At 35.6% G+C, this 25,878-nt stretch overlaps 1 protein-coding gene across 3 annotated transcripts in view; it reads left to right on the forward strand.

The window, feature by feature from the left end:
• The window catches only part of SHOC2 (SHOC2 leucine rich repeat scaffold protein), an 80,875-nt gene that overhangs the window by 30,926 nt on the left and 24,071 nt on the right, over nucleotides 1-25,878 (forward strand). For all 3 annotated transcript variants that reach the window (XM_043926838.1, XM_043926836.1, XM_043926839.1), the window contains exon 3: nucleotides 21,958-22,095. In XM_043926838.1, the coding sequence (XP_043782773.1) occupies nucleotides 21,958-22,095 (138 nt within the window). The remainder of the gene's footprint in view (nucleotides 1-21,957; nucleotides 22,096-25,878) is intronic.

Genomic DNA, 25,878 nt, shown 5'->3' on the forward strand with positions numbered 1-25,878 from the left:
ATTTTTTAATTTATTGTTTTAAATGTTGGTCTTATCATGAGTGATAAAAGAAACTTTGTTTTTAGGCTGTGCAGCTTTGTAGAGATATAGTACTCTGTGGGCATTTAAAAAATTTTTGTTTAGCTTTGAAAAAAATGTAATTTATATTTTAGGTATGGTGTTCTATTATATTTAGCTCTAACCAGACACTTAAAATCTTAATTTAATTTTGGTTTAATTAAATATATTTAGAAATCCATGATCGATTTTCTCAAGCAGTGTACTTGTATTTATAAAGTGTGACACACTTATGAAATATTAAAAAACTCCTGAAAATTTGAGTGGAAATGCTTCTTTCCATGTTTTCAGATAGGAATGTGATTGTTGAATGACTTTTGATTCTGTACTCAATTCGATCAAAATTTGACCTGTTTATGTGATTCATTGTAGAATAGAATTATAAGTTTTTGGGGAAGGTAATGCTGAATTTTTAGGTAGAAATATAAAATGTTATTTGCTGTCTTTGTACTTACTGTTGTTTTGTGCATGTTACACTTCATTCTAAAATGTTGACTTTCATTCATATGAGAGATTTTCGTTAAGGACTTTCTGTAGAAATGTTACCAAATTACCTAGGAATTAAGAACATTCATTTTGTAAACAGGAAATTATTTCATAGGACTTTAAATTTACTTCACTTTGGTTTTAAGCATATGGATAAAACATTTTTACTATAAAGTAATGTATTTTTTTAAATTGGCAAATTTTATTTAATTAGAATGTTGATTTTTGTGGCTGCCTACTCTTTGGACCTTTATTTCTAAATTTGCAGTTTAAAAAATAACCACTGAATTTGTTTTTTAATGAGTACCCCCAACCATTAGTGACATTGAATTTTGCGTTTTTTAATTTCTGTGTCTATAAAAATAGTAACTTCATAAATGTCATTTATATTCCAGGAAGGGCATCAGATAGAAAGTAAACTGCTTTAAAAAATAAAATAATATTTTTAAAGGAATTAAAATTAATAAGGTTTAACTTAGATGCGTGGATTTGGGACAAACCTTGTAGACGTCTGCATTATGTATTTCCTTATGGGAACAAGAAAATAAAGATCTAATAAAAATAAAATAATTGTAGTAATAAGAATAGCTGTTGTTTGAGCACAGTGTGTCGTATAACATACACTATTTTTTACATGTAACTTTATATCTGTTATCTCATTAACTTCTAATAGTAATCCAATGAAATAAGTACTTTTATTGTACTGAAAAAGGAACTGAAAATTTAGTGAGATTAGATAATTTACTAAAGGTCATATAGGTAAGAAGTTGGCAAAGTCACAGTTTGACTGTAGGTCTCACTATACTGCTTCCAGTGTCTAGAAGAGTGGATACCTGCTGAGTAGCTCAGTCGTGTCTGACTTTGCAACCTCATGGACTGCAGCACACCAGGCTTCCCTGTCCTTCACTATCTCCTAGAGTTATGTCCATTGAGTTGGTGATGCCATCCAACCACCTCATCCTCTGTTGTGCCCTTCTTCTCCTGCCCTCAATCCCTTCCAGCATCAGGGTCTTTCCCAATTGAGTCAGCTCTTCACGTCAGGTGGCCAAAGTATTGGAGCTTCAGCTTCAGCATCAGTCCTTCCAATGAATATTCAGGGTTGATTTCCTTTAGGATTGACTGGTTTGATCCTCTTGCAGTCCAAGGGACTCAGGAATCTTTTCCAGCACCCCAGTTGGAAAGCATTAGTTCTTCAGTGCTTAGCCTTCTTTATGGTCCAGTGCTCACATCCATACATGACTACTGGAAAAATCATACCGTTGAGTATATGGATCTTTGTCGGCAAAGTGATGTCTCTGCTTTTAATGTGCTGTCTAGCTTTGTCATAGTTTTCCTGCCAAGGAGCAAGCATCTTTTAATTTTGTGGCTGCAGTCACCATCTGCAGTGATTTTGTAGCCCAAGAAAATAAAATCTGTCACTGCTTTCCACTTTTTCCCCTTCTATTTGCCATGAAGTGTTGGAACCAGATGCCATGATCTTAGTTTTCTGAATGTAGAGTTTTATTGAATGTTGAGTTTTAAGGCAGCCTTTTCACTCCTCTTTCACCCTCAAGAGGCTCTTTGGTAACTCTTTGCTTTCTGTCATTAGAGTGGTGTCATCTGCATATTCTGAGGTGGTTGATATTTCTCCTGGCAGTCTTGATTCCAGCTTGGGATACATCCAAGCATTTCCCATGATGTACTCTGCATATAAGTTAAATAAGCAGAGTGACAATATACAGCCTTGACACACTCCTGTCCCAATTTGGACCAGTCCATAGTTCCATCTCTGGTTCTGTTGCTTCTTGACTTTCATATAGGTTTCTCAGGAGACATATATGGTGGTCTGGTATTCGCATGTCTTTAAGAATTTTTTATAGTTGTGATCCATACAGTGAAAGCTTTAGTCTGTGAAGCAGAAGTGGATGCTTTTCTGGAATTCCTTGCTTTTTCTATGATCCAACGGATGTTGGCAATTTTATCTCTGGTTTCTCTGCCTTTTCTAAATCCTGCTTGTACATCTGGAAGTTCTCAGTTCATGTACTGCAGAAGCTTAGCTTGAAGGATTTTGAGCATAACCTTACTAGCATGTGAAATGAGTGCAATTGTATGGTGGTTTGAACATTCTTTGGCATTGCCCTTCTTTTGGATTGGAATGAAAGCTGACCTTCTCCAATCCTGTGGCCACTGCTGAGTTTTCCAAATTTGCTGACACGTTGACAGATTAATGGCTTAATTCAGATATAATTCATATAGCATATGATTAATGCATTTGAAGAATACAATTCAGTGGTATTTTAGCATATTCACAAAGTTGTTCACTATCACAGACAATTATAGGACATTTTCATCACTCCAGAGAGAAACTCTGTACCCTTTGGCAATCGCCCCACCCCAGCCCTGTTTTCTTCCAACCCCTTAGTCCTATTGAAGCATTAATCTACTTTCTGTTTCTGTAGATTTGCCTGTTGTGGTGTGTGCATGCTAAGTTGCTTCAGTCATGTCCAATTCTTTGTGATCCTGTGGACTGTAGCCTGCCAGGCTCCTCTGTCCATGGAATTTTCCAGTTCTAATAATTGGAATAATAAAATATATAGTCTTTGGTGAGTGGCTTCTTTCACATAGCAGAATGTTTTCAAAATTCATCCAGATTGTAGCATCTATCAATATATTGTTCCTTTTTATTGCTGAATAATATTCCATTGTATATTATACCACATTTTATTTATCTACTCATCAGTTGTTGAACATTTGGGTTGTTTTCACCTTTTGACTGTTAGGAATAAGATTACTGTGAACATTTGTGTACAAGTTTTTGTGTAGACATTTGTTTTCATTTCTCTTGGGTGTATACCTAGAAGAGGAATTACTGAGTCATATGGTAACTCTATGTTTAATCTTTTGAGGAACTACTAGACTATTTTCTTAAGTTACTGCACCATCTTACATTTCCATCAGCAGTGTATGAGGGTTCCAATTCCTCTATATCGTCAACACTCTTTTGTTAGCTATTTTAATGTAGCCATTCCATGAGTGTGAAGTGGTATCTCATGTTTTTTATTTATAGTTCTATGATTATTGATTTGTTTTTAATTTTTGAAAGCTATCTTTTGTTATAAAGGAAAGACAGAAATAGTTGTTTTCTGTGATGCAGATCTTGCTTTACTGCTTTTTAAATTACAGCCCTCCCCAGCCCCCTGCAAATCCTGAGCTCTTTTAAGAATGCTTATAAAAAAGACTCATGCACCAAGATCAAATAAAATGGAATTTGACATTTTGAAAAGTTCTGCATCTTTAATGTAATTTGACTTACTGTTGAAACTCATAACAAGAGAATTTACAGTTCATTATATATACTAATTAACCATTTGTTAAACTTCCATTTTTAGATGTTTAGATCTTCATTATTTTATATATATATAATATATATATATGGTGCTTATTCTTCTCTGTTGTTTTTATGAGTATAAAAACCTTGAATCATACCATCCAGTTTGTTCAGTATATTTGATAAGTATGGGAAATTTGAAATTTGTGAAACATAGCCTAGTAGTATTTAGTTTACATAGCATATTTGAAATTTAGCAGCTCTGTTGTGTTTATAGGGAAATTATATTAAAAACTGAATACCTGTTTAAATATTGATGGCATCTTTGTAAATGCCATATGATTTGATACCAATGATGCATATTCACATGGGTGAATACTGGTGTAAAACAGTGAAAGAATACTGAAAGACATATGAAGATCATAATATATTAGAGGGAAGCCAGGAGAACTCATTTGGTGATACTGAATTTACTTTTTTCCTTTTGTATGATAAGGCATGGACAGATAAAGTAAATGTACTATCTTTTTGTGTTAAATAGATAGATGGAAACCTTAGGCATTGCTTTCTCTTTTGGATCAGTATATCATTCTTCTGCCCACATCTCCTTTCCCCATTTTTAATCTTGAAAAAGACTCCTCACTGAACACCAGGACACTCAAGAAGTCATATTTTCAGAGGGAAAACAATAAATAACCACTCTCTTTCCCCATCCTTTTCCTTGCCTGGTTCCTTTGAGCTTCATGTTAGACATGTGCTTTTGTAAATTTTTTTTTTTTTGCCTCAGTAAATTAGAGTAAAGGTTATCAGGTTTTCATTTTGAATAATCAGTCCTTTAGTTCAGGAAATTCTGAACAATGAAGTTTTAAAGGGTTTTATTCTTCTAGAAAGGAAATGATTACTCTTTGCAACCAGAAATAAACTCCATCTTTGTCTCTTACTAATAATACTGTAGGACTTCCCTGATGGCTCAGTGGGTAAAGAACCTGCCTGCAATGCAGGAGACCTGGGTTGGATCCCTGGGTCGGGAATATCCCTTGGAGAAGGAAATGGCAACCCATTTCAGTATTCTTGTCTGAAAAATCCCATTGATAGAGGAGCCTGGTGGGCCACAGTCCAAAGGGTCACAGAGAGTTGGACATGACTAAGCACGCACTAGACATTCATTCAGTATTTCTAGAACTTTTCCTTCAGTGAATTAAAGGCTAGTTTTAAATTTTCTTCTCTTTAACATTTCCTCTTGTTCATTATTTTTTATAAAATAGCTAAGTTAGAGGGAATCTTTTTTTTTTAAAAAAAAAACTATTAATCCTATATTTTCTGTTCAGTGAAGTGCTAGATCATTTATATTGTACACAATTTTGGATGGGTAAATTGTCTTAGAGAATGATCTGCTATGTTATACATGCTCTTTGAGAACCCAGATCATTTTTACTCATTTAAAAAACTCTCACAGCATTCAGATATATGAGAAATTAGGAATAGCAATTTTTTAACCCATATGACTCATTAGCACTTAATGAAAACAAAGTCAGTTTTCTACTGTTTTTACTATAGTACTGCAGTTATATTTTATGTCAAGTAATATAATATAAATGTATATATGTGTATAATATATAAAAAAATACTAAGAATCTGTTTTTTTTTTTTTTAATTGAAGAGACCTTAGAGATTTTAATTCCCTATTATGTAATTTTCTGTAAATTTTTGTAGATAATAAACAGTAGGCTTTCAATAAATGTTTAAGGGCTTCCCTGGTGGCTCAGATGATAGTCTGCCTGCAATGCGGGAGACTCATTTTTGATCCCTGGGTTGGGAAGATACCCTGGAGAAGGGAATGGTTATCCCTTCCAGTATTCTTGCCTGGAGAATTCCATGGACAGAGGAACCTGGCAGGTTTCAGTCTGCAGGGTTGCAAAGAGTCAGACATGACTGAGCGACCAATACTGGAATAACTGTGGCTTGAGGTGAATTTAATGAAACCCAACACAATTGCCCAATTTTTAATATTAACTCAAATTGTAACCCTTAGTTCCTAAAATTCTTGAAATTCTCTCAGCACTGTCAGGGGTGCTGCAATTGCTTTCATGGTTCAGGTAACATTATTTAATGATCTCATTTGACTGTTTTGTACAAGTGCTAATGAGTAACTTAGTTTGGCAGGCAAGAGAAATCAGGAAAGGGAATTAATAGTTGTTAATAAATAACTTTTTCACTGGAAATCAGCAAGAAACCTTACAGACCTAGAAATGAACTGTTAACTTAGTTGACTGTTGTCAAATTGTCAGGTGTTTCACTAAACAACAGAAACCTGGAAACGTTGTTATTATTGCTAAAGGAGGAGATAAGAGAACAGAGGGGAAAAAACAGCACTTGAACTATCTTAGAAGGATCTGATTGAACCAGAGGATACATTTGACTTCCCACTCTGCTGTGGTGTAGGGAAGAGGGCAATCTTTGTGCTCTAATGATAGCATGCTAGCCATTCAAAGAATACAGACTGTGTTGTCTATGTTGCTTAGTTACAGAAGGACTTGCTTAGAAGAATTACTAAAGTTTTCTTTAGAGTGAAAGGGAAAATTAAGCCATAAGACAGATTTATACAAATAAAATAGTGTGTATTCTGATGTAAGTCCCTAAATCTGTTCAAGCTTATGTAATAAAAACTTCCAGCCCTTGTTAATTGTGTTGTTTTGCAAATGTATTTTAGTAAGATTTGATTTGATTTTTATTGCTCTGAATGCTTGAAAAATGACCTTATAAGTTCAGGAACAAGAGTTAATTTAAAAATGTAAATATCCTTCAGTTCAGTCGTGTCCTTAATATGAGTCAAATGATAATATAGGGTAAGCCACAACTTATGAAATAAACCTAAATTATTTATTTACCAACATTTGAGTGCCTGTTAGATACATTTTAATAGGGTCTTTTTGTATGTTGCTAGATTTAATTTACTAAGATTTTTGCATCTGTACTCCCCATGGATATTGATCTATAATTTCCTTTTTTCCCTTTCTGTTTTTTGTAGTGGTTTGCTATCAGGCAACTCTGGCTTCATATTGTAGAATGAGTTGGGAGGAGTTACTCTTTTATGTTCTGTAGGAGTTTGTGTAGAATTAGTATTATGTTTTCAAATGATTCAGATGGTAAAGAATCTATCTGCAATGCAGGAGACCCAGGTTTGATCCTTGGGTTGGAAAGATCCCCTGGAGAAGGAAATGGCTACCCACTCCAGTATTCTTGCCTGGAGAATCCCATGGACAGAGGAACCTGGCAGGCTGTAGTCCATGGAGTTGCAGAGTCAGGCATAACTGAGCGACTAACTTTTACTTCTTTGAAATGTTTAGAAGAATTTAAGAGTCTTAGAATTTGGGACGGTTTTCTTTGTAGAAAGGTTTTAGATGGCAAGTTAATGGAAAGTTATTTGGGTTTTTTGTTTCTTCTTAGTTGAGTTTTGGTAGTTTTGAATCTTGTCAGAGCATTTGTCTTTTGATTTGGCATAAAGTTCATTTAGTTCCTTATTATATTTTTGAAGTTTGAAATATGTATTATTTTGTCTCTCATTCATTCCTGATATTGCTTTTATTGGTCTTTGTTTTGTTTTCTACACTTAATTATCTTGTTTCCTATTACTGTAGCTTTAATATATCCTTTGTCTTAAATTGTTAGATTGATTTCATTCCTTTCTTTCATTATGTAAGTGTTGATAGCTGTGAACCTCCCCTCCAAGTACTATTTTAGCAGCACCATGTAAATTTTGATATGTTGTATTTTCCTTATTATTTAGTTCAAAATATTTTCCAAATATCTCTTATTATTCTCTAACCCATGGATTATTTAGCAGTGCATTGTTCAGTTTTCAAGTATTTCAGAGACATTTCCATTTAACTTTCTGGCTATACCATGCAGCTTGTGGGATCTTAGTTCCCTGAACAGGGATCTAACTTGTGCCCTCAGCAATGAAAATATAGAATCCTAACCACTAGGACCAGTGGGGACTTCCCTATTTTTTGTTATTGATTTATAAAATATAGTCTGTCTTGGTAAGTGTTCTGTGTGTAGTTGAAAAGAAGATGCATTTTGCTGTTATTTTGGAGCAGTGTTAGATTGATGATGTTATTCATTTCTTCCATAGTCTTATCAATTTTCTGTCTACTTTTTTCTTCAATTAGTAAGAAATGAGTATTGAAATACCCAACTATATAATAGTAGAATTTTTTTCTCCCATTAGTGCTATTATTGTTTGCTTCTTGTACTTTGAAACTTTATTAGTTGTTTATATGCTTTAGATTCTTTTTTCTAATGAGCAATTTATGCATTTTGAAACATTTTCCTTTATTGCTGGTAATATTTCTGGTAGTATCTCTTTTTCTGAATGCTATTTTTATTTGATATTGATATAGCCATATCACTTCCTGCCTTTTAACTTTTTGTCTTTATATATATTTAAAATGGTTTCTTGTAGGCAGCATATGGCTAGGTCTTTGTTCTATCCTGTCTCACAGTTTTTGCCTTAATTGAAGAGTTTAGACCGTTGTATTTAATATAATTATCAATCTAGTTGGTTTAAATCTGTCAGCTCGCTGGCTATGTTCTTTTTGTGCCATTTGTTACTTTTCCTTTCCCTCTCATTTCATGCCTTCTTAACTGGTCTAGCATTTACAGTACATATCCATAACTTGATACTGGATACATTTGAAGTATGCAGCTGGGATACTTCATATAACTCATTTTTTGTTTGTATATTTTGTCATAACTAGTTTAAAGTTATGAGATTTTGGCAAGAATACCACAGAAGTGATTGTGTACCTTTCCCATTGAATCATATCAAGAAATACATGATGTTGATATGTCTCATTACTGGTAATTTTGACCTAGACCACTTGGTTATGGTGGTTTCTGCTGTGCTGCTCCACTTTGAAGTTAATAATTTTTTCTTTTAAATTAATAACTACCTTGGGAAGTACCAATTTTAGGCTATGCCAATATCTTGTTTCTCTTTCACCTTTTGTTTATAAATTTTAGCTTTCCCTGGTAGATCTTCCCTGAAGCAATTATTACTATATTCTGTAAACTCCGGGAGTTGGTGATGGACAGGGAGGCCTGGTGTGCTGCGGTTCATGGGGTTGCAAAGAGTCAGACATGAGTGAGTGACTGAATTGAACTGAACTGAATGATGATTTTTAAAAATTTCCCTTGTTTCTTTTGTATTTATTAATTGAAATTCTTCTATAAGGAAAAGCTGTCCTTTCTCCCCCATTTATTTATTCAGTTAATTATATCAGTCTGGACTCATTTATTCTGTGGGTTTCAATCCAATATTATTCTTTACCATTTTGTTGCTCAGATTATTCCAGCTTTGGTTATTGTGAACTCTATGTTAGTTGCTTCCTGTGCCTTTTGATGTGTCATCATCCTTTTCTGTTATCTTTTAAAGAGACTAAAAATGCCCAAAAAAATTGATATTTGGCCATGTATTTATTCCCTCTAGTATTTTTCATTTTTTTGAGTTAGATCTGAATCTCTATTTGGTATTTTCTTTTTTCTTTTTGCCCAAAGAACTTCTTTTAATGTATACTGTAGCCCAGGTCTACTCAGATTGAATTTTTTATGCTTCTGTTTTTCTGAAAGCCTTTATTTTGTTTTCATTTTTAATGGTTATTTTTCCTGTTATAAAATTCTAGTTTGGCATCTTTTCTTTTTTATTCATTATTTTTAAGGTAGCTCTCCTTTCCCTATGTTTTTGTTTGTTGGATTTTTTTCTTGGCTTGCCTAGTTTCTGACAAGAGTTTTGCTGTTACAGCTATATTTTTGTGTTTGTAAAGTCTTTTTTTCTCTGTAGTTTTAATATTTTTCTTTATTTCTGATTTCCAACAATTTGTATATGGGCTTTACCGTATGTAATTTGAGAATTACTTGTCTTACTGCATCTGTACTGCTTTTTCCATCTCTCTTAATAGCTCTCCTAGGGGAGATGGCCCTCCTGTTCATTCTACTACTATTGATTTTGTGTAGGCCCTCATATTATTTCATGTGAACTAGTTACAGTAGCTTCCTAATAGACTATGCTTCCTAATCTATCCATCCTTTCAAATCTATGAGTAAGTAGTCTTTTTAGAATAGTATTCTGATTATCATGCATTATTCCAAAGCTTTAAATTTTGTTTTATTACTTGATCAAAAAGATCCAGATTCCTTAGTTTGGTATTGAAGGTTCCAGGTCTCCTTTCTCATCTTGACTTGTATCTTCCCTTGGTCTTGAAGATACAAAAGAAAGACTCTTTAATGTTGAAATTTCATAAACAGGACCATCTGTAGCCTTCCTCAAATCACATGTAGTCTCCTACTAATTTTTAATTTCATGAGAACAAGCATTTAGTGTATTGTAGTGTCTTTCTGCCTTTAGTGTCTAGTATTATGTCTGGTAAAGAGAATGTGCACACAAGAATCTTGTCTGATTGACTGACTTAATGCTCTTGTAGTAATAGTTTATTTTCTGTTGTGTTTTAGGCTTGTAGTGCATTCACATATTTGTATAGTAATGTTTCTTTGTTGCTAGTTAAACCCCACAAAATTTAATTTTCTCAGTAATGCTCAGGAATTTCTCATTTAAGCATTTTGATTATCAATACTTGCAGTCTCGAGAAGGGCGGGAAAACCTTTTTCCTCCAAAAATTGCCTGTTTGATGAATATTTTAACTGTCTAAATTCTGGAAATGAGGGGCCATGTGTCCCACTGCTTTTTGCCTCTGGGATACAGCTACTGGAGAAGAGTGGAGAAATAGCTCCAGAAAGAATGAAGAGGCTGAGCCAAAGTGAAAACAAAACCCAGTTGTGGATGTGGCTGGTGATGGAAGTAAAGTCCGATGCTGTAAAGAACAATATTGCATAGGAACCTGGAATGTTAGGTCCATGAATCACGGTAAATTGGAAGTGGTCAAACAGGAGATGGCAAGAGTGAACACTGACATTTTAGGAATTAGTGAACTAAAATGGACTGGAATGGACGAATATAATTCAGATCATTATATTTACTACTGTGGGCAAGAATCCCTTACAAGAAGTGGAGTAGCTCTTACAGTCAGCAAGAGTCCCAAATGCAGTACTTGGGTGCAGTCTCAAAGATGACAGAATGATCTCTGTTTGTTTCCAAGGCAAACCATTCAATATCATAGTAATCCAAGTCTGTGTCCCAACAACTATGCTGAAGAAGGTGAATTTGAATGGTTCTATGAAGACCTACAAGACCTTCTAGAACAGAAACCAAAAAAAGATGTCCTTTTCATCACTGGGGACTGGAATGCAAAAGTAGGAAGTCAAGAAGTCAAAGATACCTGGAGTCACAGGCAAGTTTGGCTTTGGAGTACAAAATGAAGCAGGGCAAAGGCCAACAGAGTTTTGCAAAGAGAACGCACTGGTCACAGCAAACACCCTTTACCAACAACACAAGAGATGACTCTACACATGGATATCACCAGATGGTCAATACCAAAATCAAATGGATTATATTCTTTGCTGCTGAAGATGGAGAAGCTCCATACAGTCAGCATGAAAAAGACCGGGAGTTGACTGTGGCTCAGACCATGAACTCCTTGCAAAAAACAGGCTTAAATTGAAGAAAGTAGGGAGAACCACCAGGCCATTCAGGTATGACGTAAATCAAATCCCTTATGATTATACAGTGGAAGTGACAAATAGATTTAAGGGATTAGATTTGACAGAATGTCTGAAGAACTATGGACGGAGGTTTGTGACATAGTATAGGACGCAGTGATCAAAACCATACATGAGAAGAGGAAATGCAAAAAGGCAAAATGGTTGTCTGAGGAGGCCTTACAAATAGCTGAGAAAGGAAGAGAAGCAAAAGGCAAGTGAAGAGGAAAGATATGCCCATCTGAATGCAGAGTTCCAAAGAATAGCAAGGAGAGATAAGAAAGCCTTCTTAGGTGAGCAGTGCAAAGAAATAAGAGGAAAACAATAGAATGGGAAAGTCTAGAGATCTCATCAAGAAAAATCAGAGATACCAAGGGAACATTTCATGCAAAGATGGGCACAATAAAGGATAGAAACAGTATGGACCTAACAGAAGCAGAAGATATTAAGAGGTGGCAAGAATACATGGAAGAACTATACATAAAAGATCTTCATGACCCCAGTAACTGTAATGGTGTGATCACTCACCTAAAGCCTGGAGTGTGAAGTCAAGAGAGCCTTAGGAAGCATCACTATGAACAAAACTAGTGGAGGTGATTGAATTCCAGTTGAGCTATTTCAGATCCTGAAAGATGATGCTGTTAAAATGCTGTACTCAATATGCCAGCAAATTTGGAAAACTCAGCAGTGGCCAAAGAACTGGAAAAGGAGTGTTTTCATTCCAATCCCAAAGAAAGGCAATACCAAAGAATGTTCAAACTACCACACAGTTGCACTCATCTCACACACTATAATGCTCAAAATTCTCCATGCTAGGCTTCAGCAGTGGGTAAACCGAGAACTTCCAGATGTTCAAGCTGGGTTTAGAAAAGGCAGAGGAATCAGAGATCAAATTACCAACATCGCCTGGATCATAGAAAAAGCAAAAGAATTACAGAAAAACATCTACTTCTGCTTCATTGACTACAGTAAAGCCTTTGACTATGTGGATCACAACAAACTGTGGAAAATTCTCAAAGAGATGGGAATACCAGACCACCTTACCTGCCTTCTGAGTAATGTGTATGCAGATCAAGAAGCAACAGTTAGAATTGGACATGGAACAATGGACTGGTTCCAAATTGGGAAAGGAGTACATCAAGGCTGTATATTGTCACCCTGCTTATTTAACTTATATGCAGAGTACATCATATGAAATGCCAGGCTAGCTGGAATCAGGATTGCCGGGAGAAATATCAATAACCTCAGATACGCAGATGACACCACCCTTATGCCAGTAAGTGAAGAGGAACTAAAGAGCCTCTTAATGAAAGTGAAAGAGGAGAGTGTAGAAGCTGCCTTAAAACTCACCATTCAAAAAATTAAGATCATGGCATCCGGTCCCATCACTTCATGGCAAATAGATAGGGAAGCAATGGAAACAGTGAGACTTTATATTTTGGGGCTCCAAAATCACTGCAGATGGTGACTGCAGCCATGAAATTAAAAGACGCTTGCTTCTTGGAAGAAAAGCTATGACCAACCTAGACAGCATGTTAAAAAGAAGAGACACTACCCAACAGAGGTCTGTATTTTCAATGCTATGGTTTTTCTAGTAGTCATGTATGGATGTGAGAGTTGGACCATATAGAAAGCTGAGTGCTGGAGAATTGATGGTTTTGAACTGTGGTGTTGGAGGAGACTCTTGAGAGTCCCTTGGGCTGCAAGGAGATCAAACCAGTCCATCCTAAAGGAAATCAATCCTGAATATTCATTGGAAGGACTGATACTGAAGCTGAAGCTCCAATACTCTGGCCATCTGACGCAAAGAACTGACTTATTGGAAAAGACCCTGATCCTAGGAACGACTGAGGGCAGCAGGAGAAGGGGACAGCAGAGGATGAGATGGTTGGATGGCATCACTGACTCAATGGTTATGAGTTTGAGCAAGCTCCGGGAGTTGGTGATGGACAGGGAAGCCTGGCGTGCTTCAGTCCATGGGGTCGCAAAGAGTCGGACACGACTGAACTGAGTCAAAACTATGGTTTTGCCAGTAGTCATGTATGAATGTGAGAGTTGGACCATAAAGAAGGCTGAGTACCGAAGAATCAATGCTTTCAAATTGTGATGCTGGAGAAGATTTTTGAGAGTCCCTTGGACTGCAAGATCAGCCTGTCAATCTTAAAGGAAATCAACCCTGAATATTCATTGGAAGGACTGATGCTGAACTGAAGCTCCAATATTTTGACCATCTGATGTGAAGAGCCAACTCATTGGTAAAAGCCCTGATGCTGGGAAAGATCGAGGACAGGAGCAGAAGGAGTGAGAGAGGATGAGATGGTTGAATGGCATCATGTACTCAATGGACAGTGTGAACAAACTCTGGGAGATAGTGAAGGACAGGGAAGCCTGTGTGCTCTAGTCCATGGGGTCACGAAGAGTCGGATACAACTGAGCAACTGAACAACAACAACAGAAACAGGTTTACAGTTCTTCACTGGGCTATCATATTGGTATATGTAGTTAGAGGTTATTAATTTTCACTACTATATAATATTCCATAGGGTGGATATACCACAGTTTTATTTATTCTGTTGTTTTTGGCTGGACAATACCAAATACTTGTGCAAACTTCATTTATTACTGTTGAATGCAAATTGGTACAGCCACTTTGGAAGACAGTGGCAGTTTCTTGCAAAGCTGAACACAGTCTTATCATACAGTCTATCAGTCATGCTTCTCTTTACCCAAATGAGTTAACTTATGTCCATGGAAAAACTGTACACAAAATACTTTTAGCAGGTCTATTCATAATTGCTAAAAATTGGAAGTAACAAAGATATCCTTCAATAAATGAGTGAATAATAAAGTAGTATACCCATACAATAGAATATTGTTTAGTGGTAAAAAAAAGAAATGCATATTTCTAAATTAAAGAAATTAACCTGGAAAAGCTGTGTATTGTGTGATTCTAACTATACAACATTCTGGAAAAAGCAAAAATACAAGATCAGTAGTTGCTAGGGGCCCTAGTAGGAGAGTCAGATCAATGAGTAGTGAAGCACTGAAGATTTTTAGATCAGTGAAACTTATATATGATACTGTAATCATGGGTACATGCTATTACGCATTTACCAAAATCTACAGAACTGGACAACACAGAGTGGATGGATGTCAGTGTAAAATATGGACTTTTAGTTAATAATGATAATCTATAAATGTTGGTTCATCAACTGTAATGCACAATGTTGGATGTTAATAATAGTGGAAACTGTGGGGAGGGTGGTATATGAGACCTCTGGACTTAGTTTGCAGTTTTTCTGTAAACCTGAAACTTCTCTAACAAACAAAACTCTACTCTTAGTACCCTCGCCACTATTTCCTTAGTCAAAGTTGAAGCCCACAAGACTAAATAAATCTGACTTCGGGCTATTTCATCTATCACTTTCTTCATTACTCATCCTTCCAGCCACGTTGGCTTCCTGTTGTGTTTTGAGTTCCTTTCTTGCCTCAGGGTCTTTGTATTTGCTGTTCACTCAGCTTCTCCCAGATATTTCCGTTGTCTTTCCTCTTCATTATTCAGGTGTGTATATTCAAATGCTACTCCATTGGGGTTATTTTCCTCTTCTGCTGCTGCTGCTAAGTTGCTTCAGTCGTGTCCGACTTGTAGCGACCCCATGGACTGCAGCCTACCAGGCTCCGTCCATGGGATTCTCCAGGCAAGGGTACTGGAGTGGCTTGCCATTGCCTTCTCTGTTACCTTTTCTACTTACTATCAATCCCTCTAATCTCTCCTTCCCACCATCACATTCTTTTACCTTGCTTTCTTTTCTTTTATAACTTTTATACATCTCAGTTCAGTTCAGTCACTCAGTCGTGTCCGACTCTTTGCAACCCCATGAACTGCAGCATGCCAGGCCTCACTGACCATCACCAGCTCCCGGAGTTTACTCAAACCCATGTCCATTGAGTTGGTGATGCCATCCAACCATCTCATCCTGTCGTCACTTTCTCCTCCTGCCAGCATCCCAGCATCAGGGTCTTTTCAAATGAGTCAGCTCTTCGCATCAGGTGGCCAAAGTGTTGGCATTTCAGCTTCAACATCAGGCCTTCCAGTGAACACCCAGGACTGATGTTTAGGATGGACTGGTTGGATCTCCTTATAATCCAAGGGACTCTCAAGAGTCTTCTCCAACACCACAGTTCAAAAGATCAATTCTTCGGTGCTCAGCTTTTTTATAGTCCAACTCTCACATCCATACATGACCACTGGAAAAACCATAGCCTTGACTAGATGGACCTTTGTTGGCAAAGTAATGTCTCTGCTTTTTAATATGCTGTCTAGATTGGTCATAACTTCCAAAGAGTAAGCGTCTTTTCATTTCATGGCTGCAATCACCATCTGCAGTGATTTTGGAGCCCAGAAAAATAAAGTCAGCAACTGTTTCTACTGTTTCCCCATCTATTTGCCATGAAGTGATGGGACCGGATGCCATGATCTTAGTTTTCTGAATCTTGAGCTTTAATCCAACTTTTTCACTCTCACTTTCATCAAGAGACTCTTTAGTTCTTCACTTTCTGCCATAAGGATGGTGTCATCTGCATATCTGAGGTTATTGATATTTCTCCTGGCAATCTTGATTCCAGCTTGTGCTTCATCCAGTCCAGCATTTCTCATGATGTACTCTGCATATGTTAAATAAGCAGGGTGACAGTACACAGCCTTGAGGTACTCGTTTTCCTGTTTGGAACCAGTCTGTTGTTCCATGTCCAGTTCTAACTTGCTTCCTGACCTGCATACAGGTTTCTCAAGAGGCAGGTCAGGTGGTCTGGTATTCCCATCTCTTTTAGAATTTTCCACACTTTATTGTGATCCACATAGTCAAAGGCTTTGGCATAGTCAATAAAGCAGAAATAGATGTTTTTCTGGAACTGTCTTGCTTTTTCGATGATCCAGTGGATGTTGGCAATTTGATCTCTGGTTCCTCTGCCTTTTCTAAAACCAGCTTGAACATCTGGAAGTTCACGGTTCATGTATTGCTGAAGCCTAGCTTGGAGAATTTTGAGCATTACTTTACTAGCGTGTGAGATGAGTGCAATTGTGCGGTAGTTTGAACATTCTTTGGGATTGCCTTTCTTTGGGACTGGAATGAAAACTGACCTTTTCCAGCCCTGTGGCCACTGCTGAGTTTTCCACATTTGCTGGCATATTGAGTGCAGCACTTTCACAGCATCATCTTTCAGGATTTGAAATAGCTCAACTGGAATTCCATCTCCTCCACTAGCTATTTTTTTTTTTTTTTTTTACACAAATCTGTCTCCTTCATTGTTGGTGTATGGACTCAGAACACCACCACAACATATTTCCTTGGCCTAAAAAATCACTGGATTAACAAGGAGTTTTAACAGAGGAACAGGAGTGCTGTACTGAGAGGCTTTCTCCTCCACTAGTTTTGTTCGTAGTGGTGCCTTCTAAGGCCCACTTGACATCTCATTCCAGGATGTCTGGCTCTAGCTGAGTGTGAGTGGTCACACCGTCTTGATTATCTGGGTTGTGAAGTTCTTTTTTGTACCATTCTTTTGTGTATTCCTGCCACGTCGTCTTAATATCTTCTGCTTCTGTTAGGTCCATACTATTTCTGTTCTTTATTGAGCCTGTCTTTGCATGAAATGTTCCCTTGGTATCTCTAATGTTCTTGAAGAGATCTCTAGTCTTTCCCATTCTATTGTTTTCCTCTATTTCTTTGCATTGATTGCTGAGGAACACTTTCTTATCTCTCCTTGCTATTCTTTGAAACTCTGCATTCATATGGGTATATCTTTCCTTTTCTCCTTAAAGTCTCACCTTGATTATATATTGTTTATTTTTCCTTACTAAAATACAAGTTCCCTGAGGGCAGCAAACTTTTTTCCTGCCTTGTCCCTCTTTTTCCCTATTGCATCTTCAATCCCTAGAATAGTGTCTAGCACACAGTAGGTGCTTAATAAAGATTTGTAGGGTGGATCAATGAATTCTGTGTTCTCTCTGTAGGAAGTCAAACTTAAAAAATTGCTTAGTAAGTATGGAATGTGAGTCATAAAATGCTTCCTATTAATGGCTGTGTCATCAATATGATAACATGGTGCATTCATTTTCACTGAAAGGTACGTCTGCTCCACAGCCAGGAAACTTCTCTTTATTGGTTGAAAACTGCTCTTCATGTACAGTGTAGGAGAGACTGCTCATGTTTATGTCTTGAATCTGCCCCACCCCCCACCCCACCCCCCCATTTTCCTTTTTAGATTAAAAAATGTACAAAAACATGGAAAAATCACAAAATACAAATATATAAAGTAGAAAAGAGAAACCTCTCTTAAACCTAGCCAGAGACAAGTCACTGTTAAGACATTGATGATTATTCTTTAGAACCATCTGAGATGAACTTATATTTTTAAAGTAATATTTGGATCATATATAGTGAGATAAATGTTTAAAAGTACTAGATAACTGGTCCAAGTCTAGAAATAATAAAAAGTGTGAAAGTATTTTATGAACTCCTTCAATATTTAATATCCTGTCTTTTCTGAATTGTAATGCAAGCTCTTATCCTGGCACAAAATTTATCATATATTCAGAATTGTCAGATGTTTCTGACTATTTTGAATATGAAGAAAAAAGCTTGAGCAGTTATGAGTGTTGCTCTAAAGAAGAGAGATCGTAAACTTCTTTTCTCTCCACATTAAAAATGTTTTGTACATTTAATAGGACATTTTGGATTCGTTTTGAAAATATTTTAGATTTTCCTGGAAGCTATCTTTTATTAATTATAAATGTCCCTGAAGTTTTTTAGATCTTTTTCATTGGACTGAAGAAAATTCAAAGTTCCTGAGAGAAAATGTTTGTCTTATCTTTTAAAATGTATACATGGGTTTTGCAGAAAATCTAAAAATAAGTTTCAAATTTAACTCAGCAATATATATAATATACTCATGAGTTTATTGTAGTTCATGGACTAACAGATCAAACTTAAAAATCAGGTTATTTTTGTGTGCTGATGCTGTTAAGAAATTAAATCACATTTCCTGAGTTTTAAGCATTTTCAAAACCATAATTACTAGATTGTGAGAAAGAAGTATTAGTCGATGACACTCTTCTTAATGTATCAGTGTTAACATAATTTCCTGATGTTGCAGAGTGTTGTATTATTAGAGGATGATTTTCTGGAGAGAATACATGCTCAAAATAATTCAGTTATCATATGGATGGTGATTTACATAAAAGATTTAATTTGAATCAAAGTAATTCTGCATTTTAAAAACACTTATTTTTTAGTTTAATGTTAGGTAGTCATATGTAAGTTCCTGTCCTAAGATACTGGTAATTCATCTGTTTATGTGTTCATGGGTATCAAACTGGCATCCTGAACACTGAAAAAAAAAAAATAAGCCCACAGTTATGTTTGATAACACTTTAACCTAAAAATTAGTTGTTAGTATTTGAACATTAGATTTTATATCAAAATATAAATTTCCAGGTTTTTTTTCCAAAAGTGTAAGGATTGGACAGTATTTGAGCTTTCTCATCCCAACATTGCAGTGATAATCAGGGACAGTTTTGGCAATGTTAAACAACAAAGGACATTTGTTAATGTCTGGATGATTGTCATGACTTGGTGGGGAGTTGCTCTTGGCATCTTTTGGCTAAAAAGACCAGGGATGCTGCTTATGCATGGGACACCTTTCTATAGCAAAGAATTATCTGGTCTAAAATATTTCAGTATTGAGTTTTAGGAGTCCTGTAATATAGCAGTAATTGAGCTGAGTTGAATCATATCTGTTTCATATAGGCTATAGTTAGCCATAGTCTCCTCTCAACTTGCTTTATTTACATGCTGGCACTCTTATATACTTGAATTTATGCATCTTCCTTTAAAGTAGTGAGAGTTACTTTCATAGGAGTTGAAACAACTTTGAGTATTAGAAAAGTTGTGGCAAATACAGAAAACATTTGTTACTTCTGGCATGACGAGTATTAGCATCCAAATTTTATTTTCCCCAGTTATCATTTATTCTTTCAGTTAACATGGTGCTATGTACTAGGTACTACACAATATGTGGAGGAGATAAACAGCTGCTTACACTTGAAGGCTTTTATTAGAGAATTGTTCAGTTTATCATTATGTAGTGCTTTCTATATCTGTGATAATCTTCCTTGCTTTGAAGTTGGCTTTGTCTGAAATCTGTGTAAATATTTCAGCTTTCTTTTAATTAACATTAGCATTGTATTTCTCCATCCTTTTATTCTTAATCCACCTGTGTCTGTAAAATAGGTTTTTAAAAGACTATACTATTTGGGGGTGGGGGGGGCAGGGTCTTGTTTCTTAAGTCCACTCTGATGGTCTCTGTCTTTTATTTGTTTCATTCGCTGTCATATTTAAAGTGTTTATTGATTTAGTTGGGTTGATATCAACCACATTTGGAACTGTTTTCTATATCTTGTTCTCTATTTTTAATTTTTCTTTGTCTTTCATCGTTTTTCTGCATTATCTGGGTTTAATTGAGCATTTTGTATTAGTTCATTGTCTCTCTCCTTAGCATATCATGTATACTTGTATTACTCTTTTTTGTTTGTATGTATGTATGTTTGTGATTGCCCTGGAGTTTGTGGCATAAATTTACAGCTAATATAAGTCCACCTTCAGATAACACTCTAGCACTCAGTGGGGTGGCTTACAACAGAAGATTCCCAGCTCTTCCCTCCTGTCCCTCACAACACTGCTGTCATTCATTTCATCCACCCTTAATCTATAGTTACCCAGTATATTGTTGCTCTTCATACTTTGAACAAACTGTTATCTGTTAGATCAATTAAGAGTAAGAAAATAAAAGATTTTATTTTATCTTATTCCTTCTCTATTGTTCCTTTCTCTATGTAGAGCTAGGTTTCTGACTTATATCATTTTCCTTCTTTCTGAAGAACTTATTTTAATATTTCTTGAAAGACAGGTCCACTGGTGACAAATTCCCTCATTTCTGTTTATCTGAGAAGGTCTTTACTTCTCCTTTACTTTGAAGGATAATTTCATTGGATACAAACTTTCAGGTTGGTGATTTTTTTTCTTTCTCTCAACACTTAATAAGTATTCCATTCCATTCTCTTCTTGCCTGCATTATTACTGAAGAGAAGTCCAGTGTGTTTACCTTGTTCCTATATAGGTAAAGTTCTTCCCCCGCCTCAGTCTCCCTTCAGAATTTTATCTTTGATTTTCTGTATATGATTTTGAATATGATATGCCTAGGTGAGAATAGGAGGGGGCTTTTATCTTCACTCTGAGAACCTGCAGTGGGACTCCTGGAGGTAAAGCACAGGGATTCCAGTTTGTCCATATCCTTGCCAACATTTGTTTTGTTTTGTTGTTTCCTTTTGTTCACAGCCATCTTCAAGGGTATAAAGTAGTATCTTATCTAATTGATTTACATTTTTTAATGATTAGTGATGTTGAACATCTTTCATGTGTTTATTGTCCATTTGCATATCTTTGGAAAAATATTCAGGTTCTTTACCCACTTAAAAATTTTTTTTTTTGGTTGCTGTTGAATTATGGAAGCTCTTTATACATTTGGGCTGTTAATCCCTTCCCAGATATATGATTTGTCAATATTTCCCCTTATTCTGTGGGTTGCCTTTTCATTCTCCTGATAGGGTCTTTTATACACATAAGTTTTCAATTTTGAAATCCAGTTAATCTGTTTTCTCTTTGTTGCTTAGGATGTGACAGTAATATGCCCTACACCCATTTTTCAGTTTTATGCACGTTATTTACTTCTCTTTCTTGCTTCCAACTTCTCCCTGCCCCCCCAAAAAAGGAAAAATCATGAGAGAGCCAATCTAGCTTTTATAAATAAGTTTTTGAAGACAGAAAAACACTTAAGAATAATCTAAATTGCCAGTACAGTCCTTTCAAACAGAATGAGGAGAAAAATACCTTATTTTGTATCCTTTTGGAGTAATATTAAATTGAGAAGCAGTTTTTGATTTATAACTCTCACTTTACATATTTGTATAACACCAGAACACATGCTTATTTGAAAGCATATATATTTTGAGGTAAGGTGACCCTCAAATTAAGATCTATCTGACATTATTGTGTTGAATTTGATTTAAAAATTAGTAAGCTCTTTTTGAAGTATAGAATGTACAAATGTAAATGTGGTTAAATTAGTTAATTAAAAATATATAATATTGGTTGATAATGATTTACAGTCAACATGTTAATATTATCAGATGTCATTTTCTTTTTTTCTTTAGGTATAATTGACATAAAACCATATATTAGCTTCAGTTGTACAACATAGTTCAGTATTTGTAAGATGTCATTTTCAAACAAGAGTTTCAGATTTTGTTTAACTTTTACTTTGTGAGAAAAAGTATAGTTATGATATAAAATGTTTTATTTCTCAGAAATTCTTACATTTTTATGTCGATCAATTTACAGGTGAATTATGTAACCTCATTACGCTGGATGTAGCTCACAATCAACTTGAACACCTTCCAAAGGAGATTGGAAACTGCACTCAGATAACCAACCTTGACTTGCAGCACAATGAATTGTTAGACCTCCCAGATACTATTGGTATGAAAAGAGAAAGAAGATACTGTTAATCATTTATAGCTACTCGGACATTAAAACCTATTTCAGTAATAAAGTTAAAAGATTAAAATTCAGCATTGTTGAAGTGGTAAAACTTCTGAAAGATAGTATTTTATTTTATTTTATTTTATTTTTCATTTATTTTTATTAGTTGGAGGCTTGAAAGATAGTATTTTAAAATCATTTTTTATTTCCATTTCTAGGAAAGGAAAATGAGCTCAGTTAAATTGTAAAGAAGATAGAATATTGAATAATGTGTATATGTTCTATAACTCTGTGCTTAAATTGCAGAATGGGTACATTTTTTGTTTTTGCTTATTTCAGAAATGTTGTATGCTCTTGTATAGGGTGTGGTCCCTTCTATGCTAAAATAGACCACACTGAAAAATAAAATCATTGCTGTTTAGTTTTTAAAACATGGCAAGTACATTTTAAAGTTTGCTCATCTGTAATATCGAGGGATTAAAAGAGAAGATGTCTCAAAATGCATAATGTGTTTTGAAGACATAGTCAAACTACAGAAAGTTGATGTGTTCCATATTTATAAATTCTTGTTTATATTTCTGAATGCCCCCAAACTTATACAAACAGTAAAGGGAGTTTTAAAAATTTTGGATGATTTTAGTTATCGCTGTGGTGTGAGGAAACTATTAGGTTTATTTAAAAAAAATTACCCTGTACTTAGTTTGTTAATTTAGTAATGAATATTTATAAGGTTCTATTACTAAATTGCATGAGGCCTATGATAATGTTATCTTTCTCCAGAAGAATTTTTATTTGCTTCTCTCAGGTACCTAGAGAGACCACTTTAATCCATCCGTGTTCTAAGGGTTGTGATTTTTCTGGTCCTCTCAAGTGATTCAGAGGCAAACTGCAGAGTAATTGGAGGGCCGTTTTAATTCTGATTTCACCCCTCATACTAGGGTGCAGCCCTGTAGGGTCCTAGCTGATGCTGATTACTAGACTCCTCACCCTTGACAGGCCGTAGATTTTGACTCTTGGCAAATCATACCTTCACCTTTCAGTTACATCTTCTATTTAAGAGAGCACTCTTAGGACAAAAATCTCCTGTGCTTTGCTTGTTTCTGGGTTCCCAGCTGGCTTCCAGCCTGGTTGCTGCTAGTCATTATCATACTCGTTTTCTGATTTTTGTTTTAGAAGTGTTCTTAGTTTTCTGCAGTGGGGGGGGTTTGCTTGAATTACCTTCTGCTTCATTACTTGAAGCAGAAGCAATTGTAACGGAATTTTTTTTAATGTTACAGTAGACTGTCTGGTTACATAACAACTATTCACAGAAAAGTTAAGCTGAGACTTTTTCAGGTTGTAATAGCTAGCCATTAGAACCTGTATCTTTCTGATTCTTGTCCCCTAGAGTCTAGAACAAAAAGACAGAAAAACACAAAATAAATGAAAAAAGTCATGGGAGACAGGACTAGAAGTTCTAGAAAGAGAATAGAGGTAAGACAATGAAGCTATAAAATATAATTTAATAATATTTCCCTAAACTTGACAAAAAACCCAGATAATAAGATTGAAATTTCTTACCAAGATGAAATAATGAAAAAAGATACATTCTGGTAGGAGTTTTAAAAATTGTTTACTAATTTTTAATAAACAATATGGGCTTCCCTGGTGGCTCAGCAGTAAAGAATCCACCTGCCTGTGCAGGAGACGGAAGTTTGATCCCTGGGTCGGGAAGATCCCCTGGAGAAGGAAATGGCAACCCACTCCAGTATTCTTAAATGGGAAGTCCAGTGGACAGGGAAGCCTGGGGAACTACAGTCCATGGGGTTGCAAAGAGTTGATCATGGTTTAGCAACTAAGCAGCAATAATAATAAACAGTATATTCATATGTAATGTTATAAAACCTTTGTCTAGTTTCAGTTTCAAAGTAATGCTGACTATATATAGTAAGTTGGAAAGTTTTCCCTACTCTTCAATTTTTGGAAAAGTTTGTATAAAATTGTCATATTTCTTCCTTTAATATTTGATAAAGTTCATTGATGCAGCCACCTAGTCAGGATTTTTCTTTGTTAGAATGTTTTTTTAAAATAATCTCAATTCTTTTGATAGACATTGGGCAATTTAGATTATCAGTTTCTTCTTGAGAAAACTTGATCATTTGTGTCTTTCATAGAATGTGTTCATTTCATTTAAGTTGTCACATTTAATGGGGATAAAATTGTTCATAACATTTGCTTATTAATAATTTCAGTATCTATAGAATCTGTGGTAATGCCATTTCTCTCTTTTCTGATATTGGCAATTTATATCCTCTCTCTTTTCCCAGTCTGGCTAAAGGTTTATTAATTTTATCAGTTTTATTGATTGTCTCAAAGTATTGATTTTACTGTATTTTTCCCTTGGTTTTTATTTCATTGATTTCCACTTTGACCTTTCTCATTCCTGTTTGTCTGCTTACTTTGATTTTATTTGTCCTTTTTCTAGTTTCTTATAGTGGAAGATTGAGATTATTGATTTAAGACCTTTCTTCTCTTCTCATAGAGTCAGTTCAGTTCAGTTCAGTTGCTCAGTCATGTCCGACTCTTTGCTACCCCATGGACTGCACCATGGCAGGCCCCCCTGTGCATCACCAACTCCCAGTTAACTCAAATTCATGTCCTTTGAGTCAGTGATGCCATCCGATCATCTCATCCTCTGTCGTCCTCTTCTCCTCCCGCCCTCAATCTTTCCCAGCCATTTAGTGCTATAAAATTTTCCCTTACATACCACTAACAACATCCCACAAATTGACATGTTCTGTTTTATTTTTTGTTTTGTCCAAAATGCTTTCTAATTTGCCCTTTTGTTTTCTGTGATCTATGTGTTACTGAACAGTTTGTTATTTAGTTCCCAACATCTAACAGTTTTCCAGGGGTCTTTCTGTTACTGATTTCTAATTTCATTGTGGTTGAGAACATACTTTGTGTGACTTGAATCATTTAAATATATCGAGACTTATTTTATGGCTCAGTGTATGGTCTATCTTGATAAGTATTCCATGTGCAATTGAATATGCATTCTATTTTTGTTGAGTAGAGTAATGTGGATGAGGCAATCAGTGAATTTATTCTACTACTAGCCCTTTTTGGTCATTTTTTTCCTCCCAATTTTTATTAGTTATATTGTTAGGACATGCAACATTTATGGTATATCTTGTTAAGCCAGTCTCTAGTTTAGTCTTAATTGTTCACCAACAGTGCTGTTGCCATAGTTGTTCAAGTTATTTCTTGGTTGGTTAAAGTCAGTCTTAGAGTAGTTTTCTCAGAAATCGTTCGTGAACAGTGAAAGTGAAGTCTCTCAATCCTGTCCGACTCTTTGCAACCCCATGGACTGTAGCCTACCAGGCTCCTCCATCCATGGGATTTTCCAGGCAAGAGTACTGGAGTGGGTTGCCATTTCCTTCTCCAGGGGATCTTCCCGACCAGGGATCAAACCAGGGTCTCCCTCATTGTAGGCAGACGCTTTACCATCTGAACCACCAGGAAAGACTTATTAACAGTAGTTTTCTAGTTTTTGTATGTTTGTAACCTTTATATTTAAAGAACTCTTTGATGGATATAAAAATCATTGGGTTCAACTTCTTTCCTTGAGCATCTCAGGAGACCTAAAAGGTAGCTCTTTTAGTCTTCTACAATTGAATATGCAACAGTATGAGGCTGGTCTAATTGTTTTTTTCTCATTATAATGACTTAATCTTTGTCCCTGGACACCCAGAGGGTTATTTATTTCTAAAGTTCAAGAACTCTATTATATTTCTAAGT

This window comes from Cervus elaphus, chromosome 15 (genome assembly GCF_910594005.1).
Source record: "Cervus elaphus chromosome 15, mCerEla1.1, whole genome shotgun sequence".
Taxonomy (NCBI): Eukaryota; Metazoa; Chordata; class Mammalia; order Artiodactyla; family Cervidae; genus Cervus; species Cervus elaphus.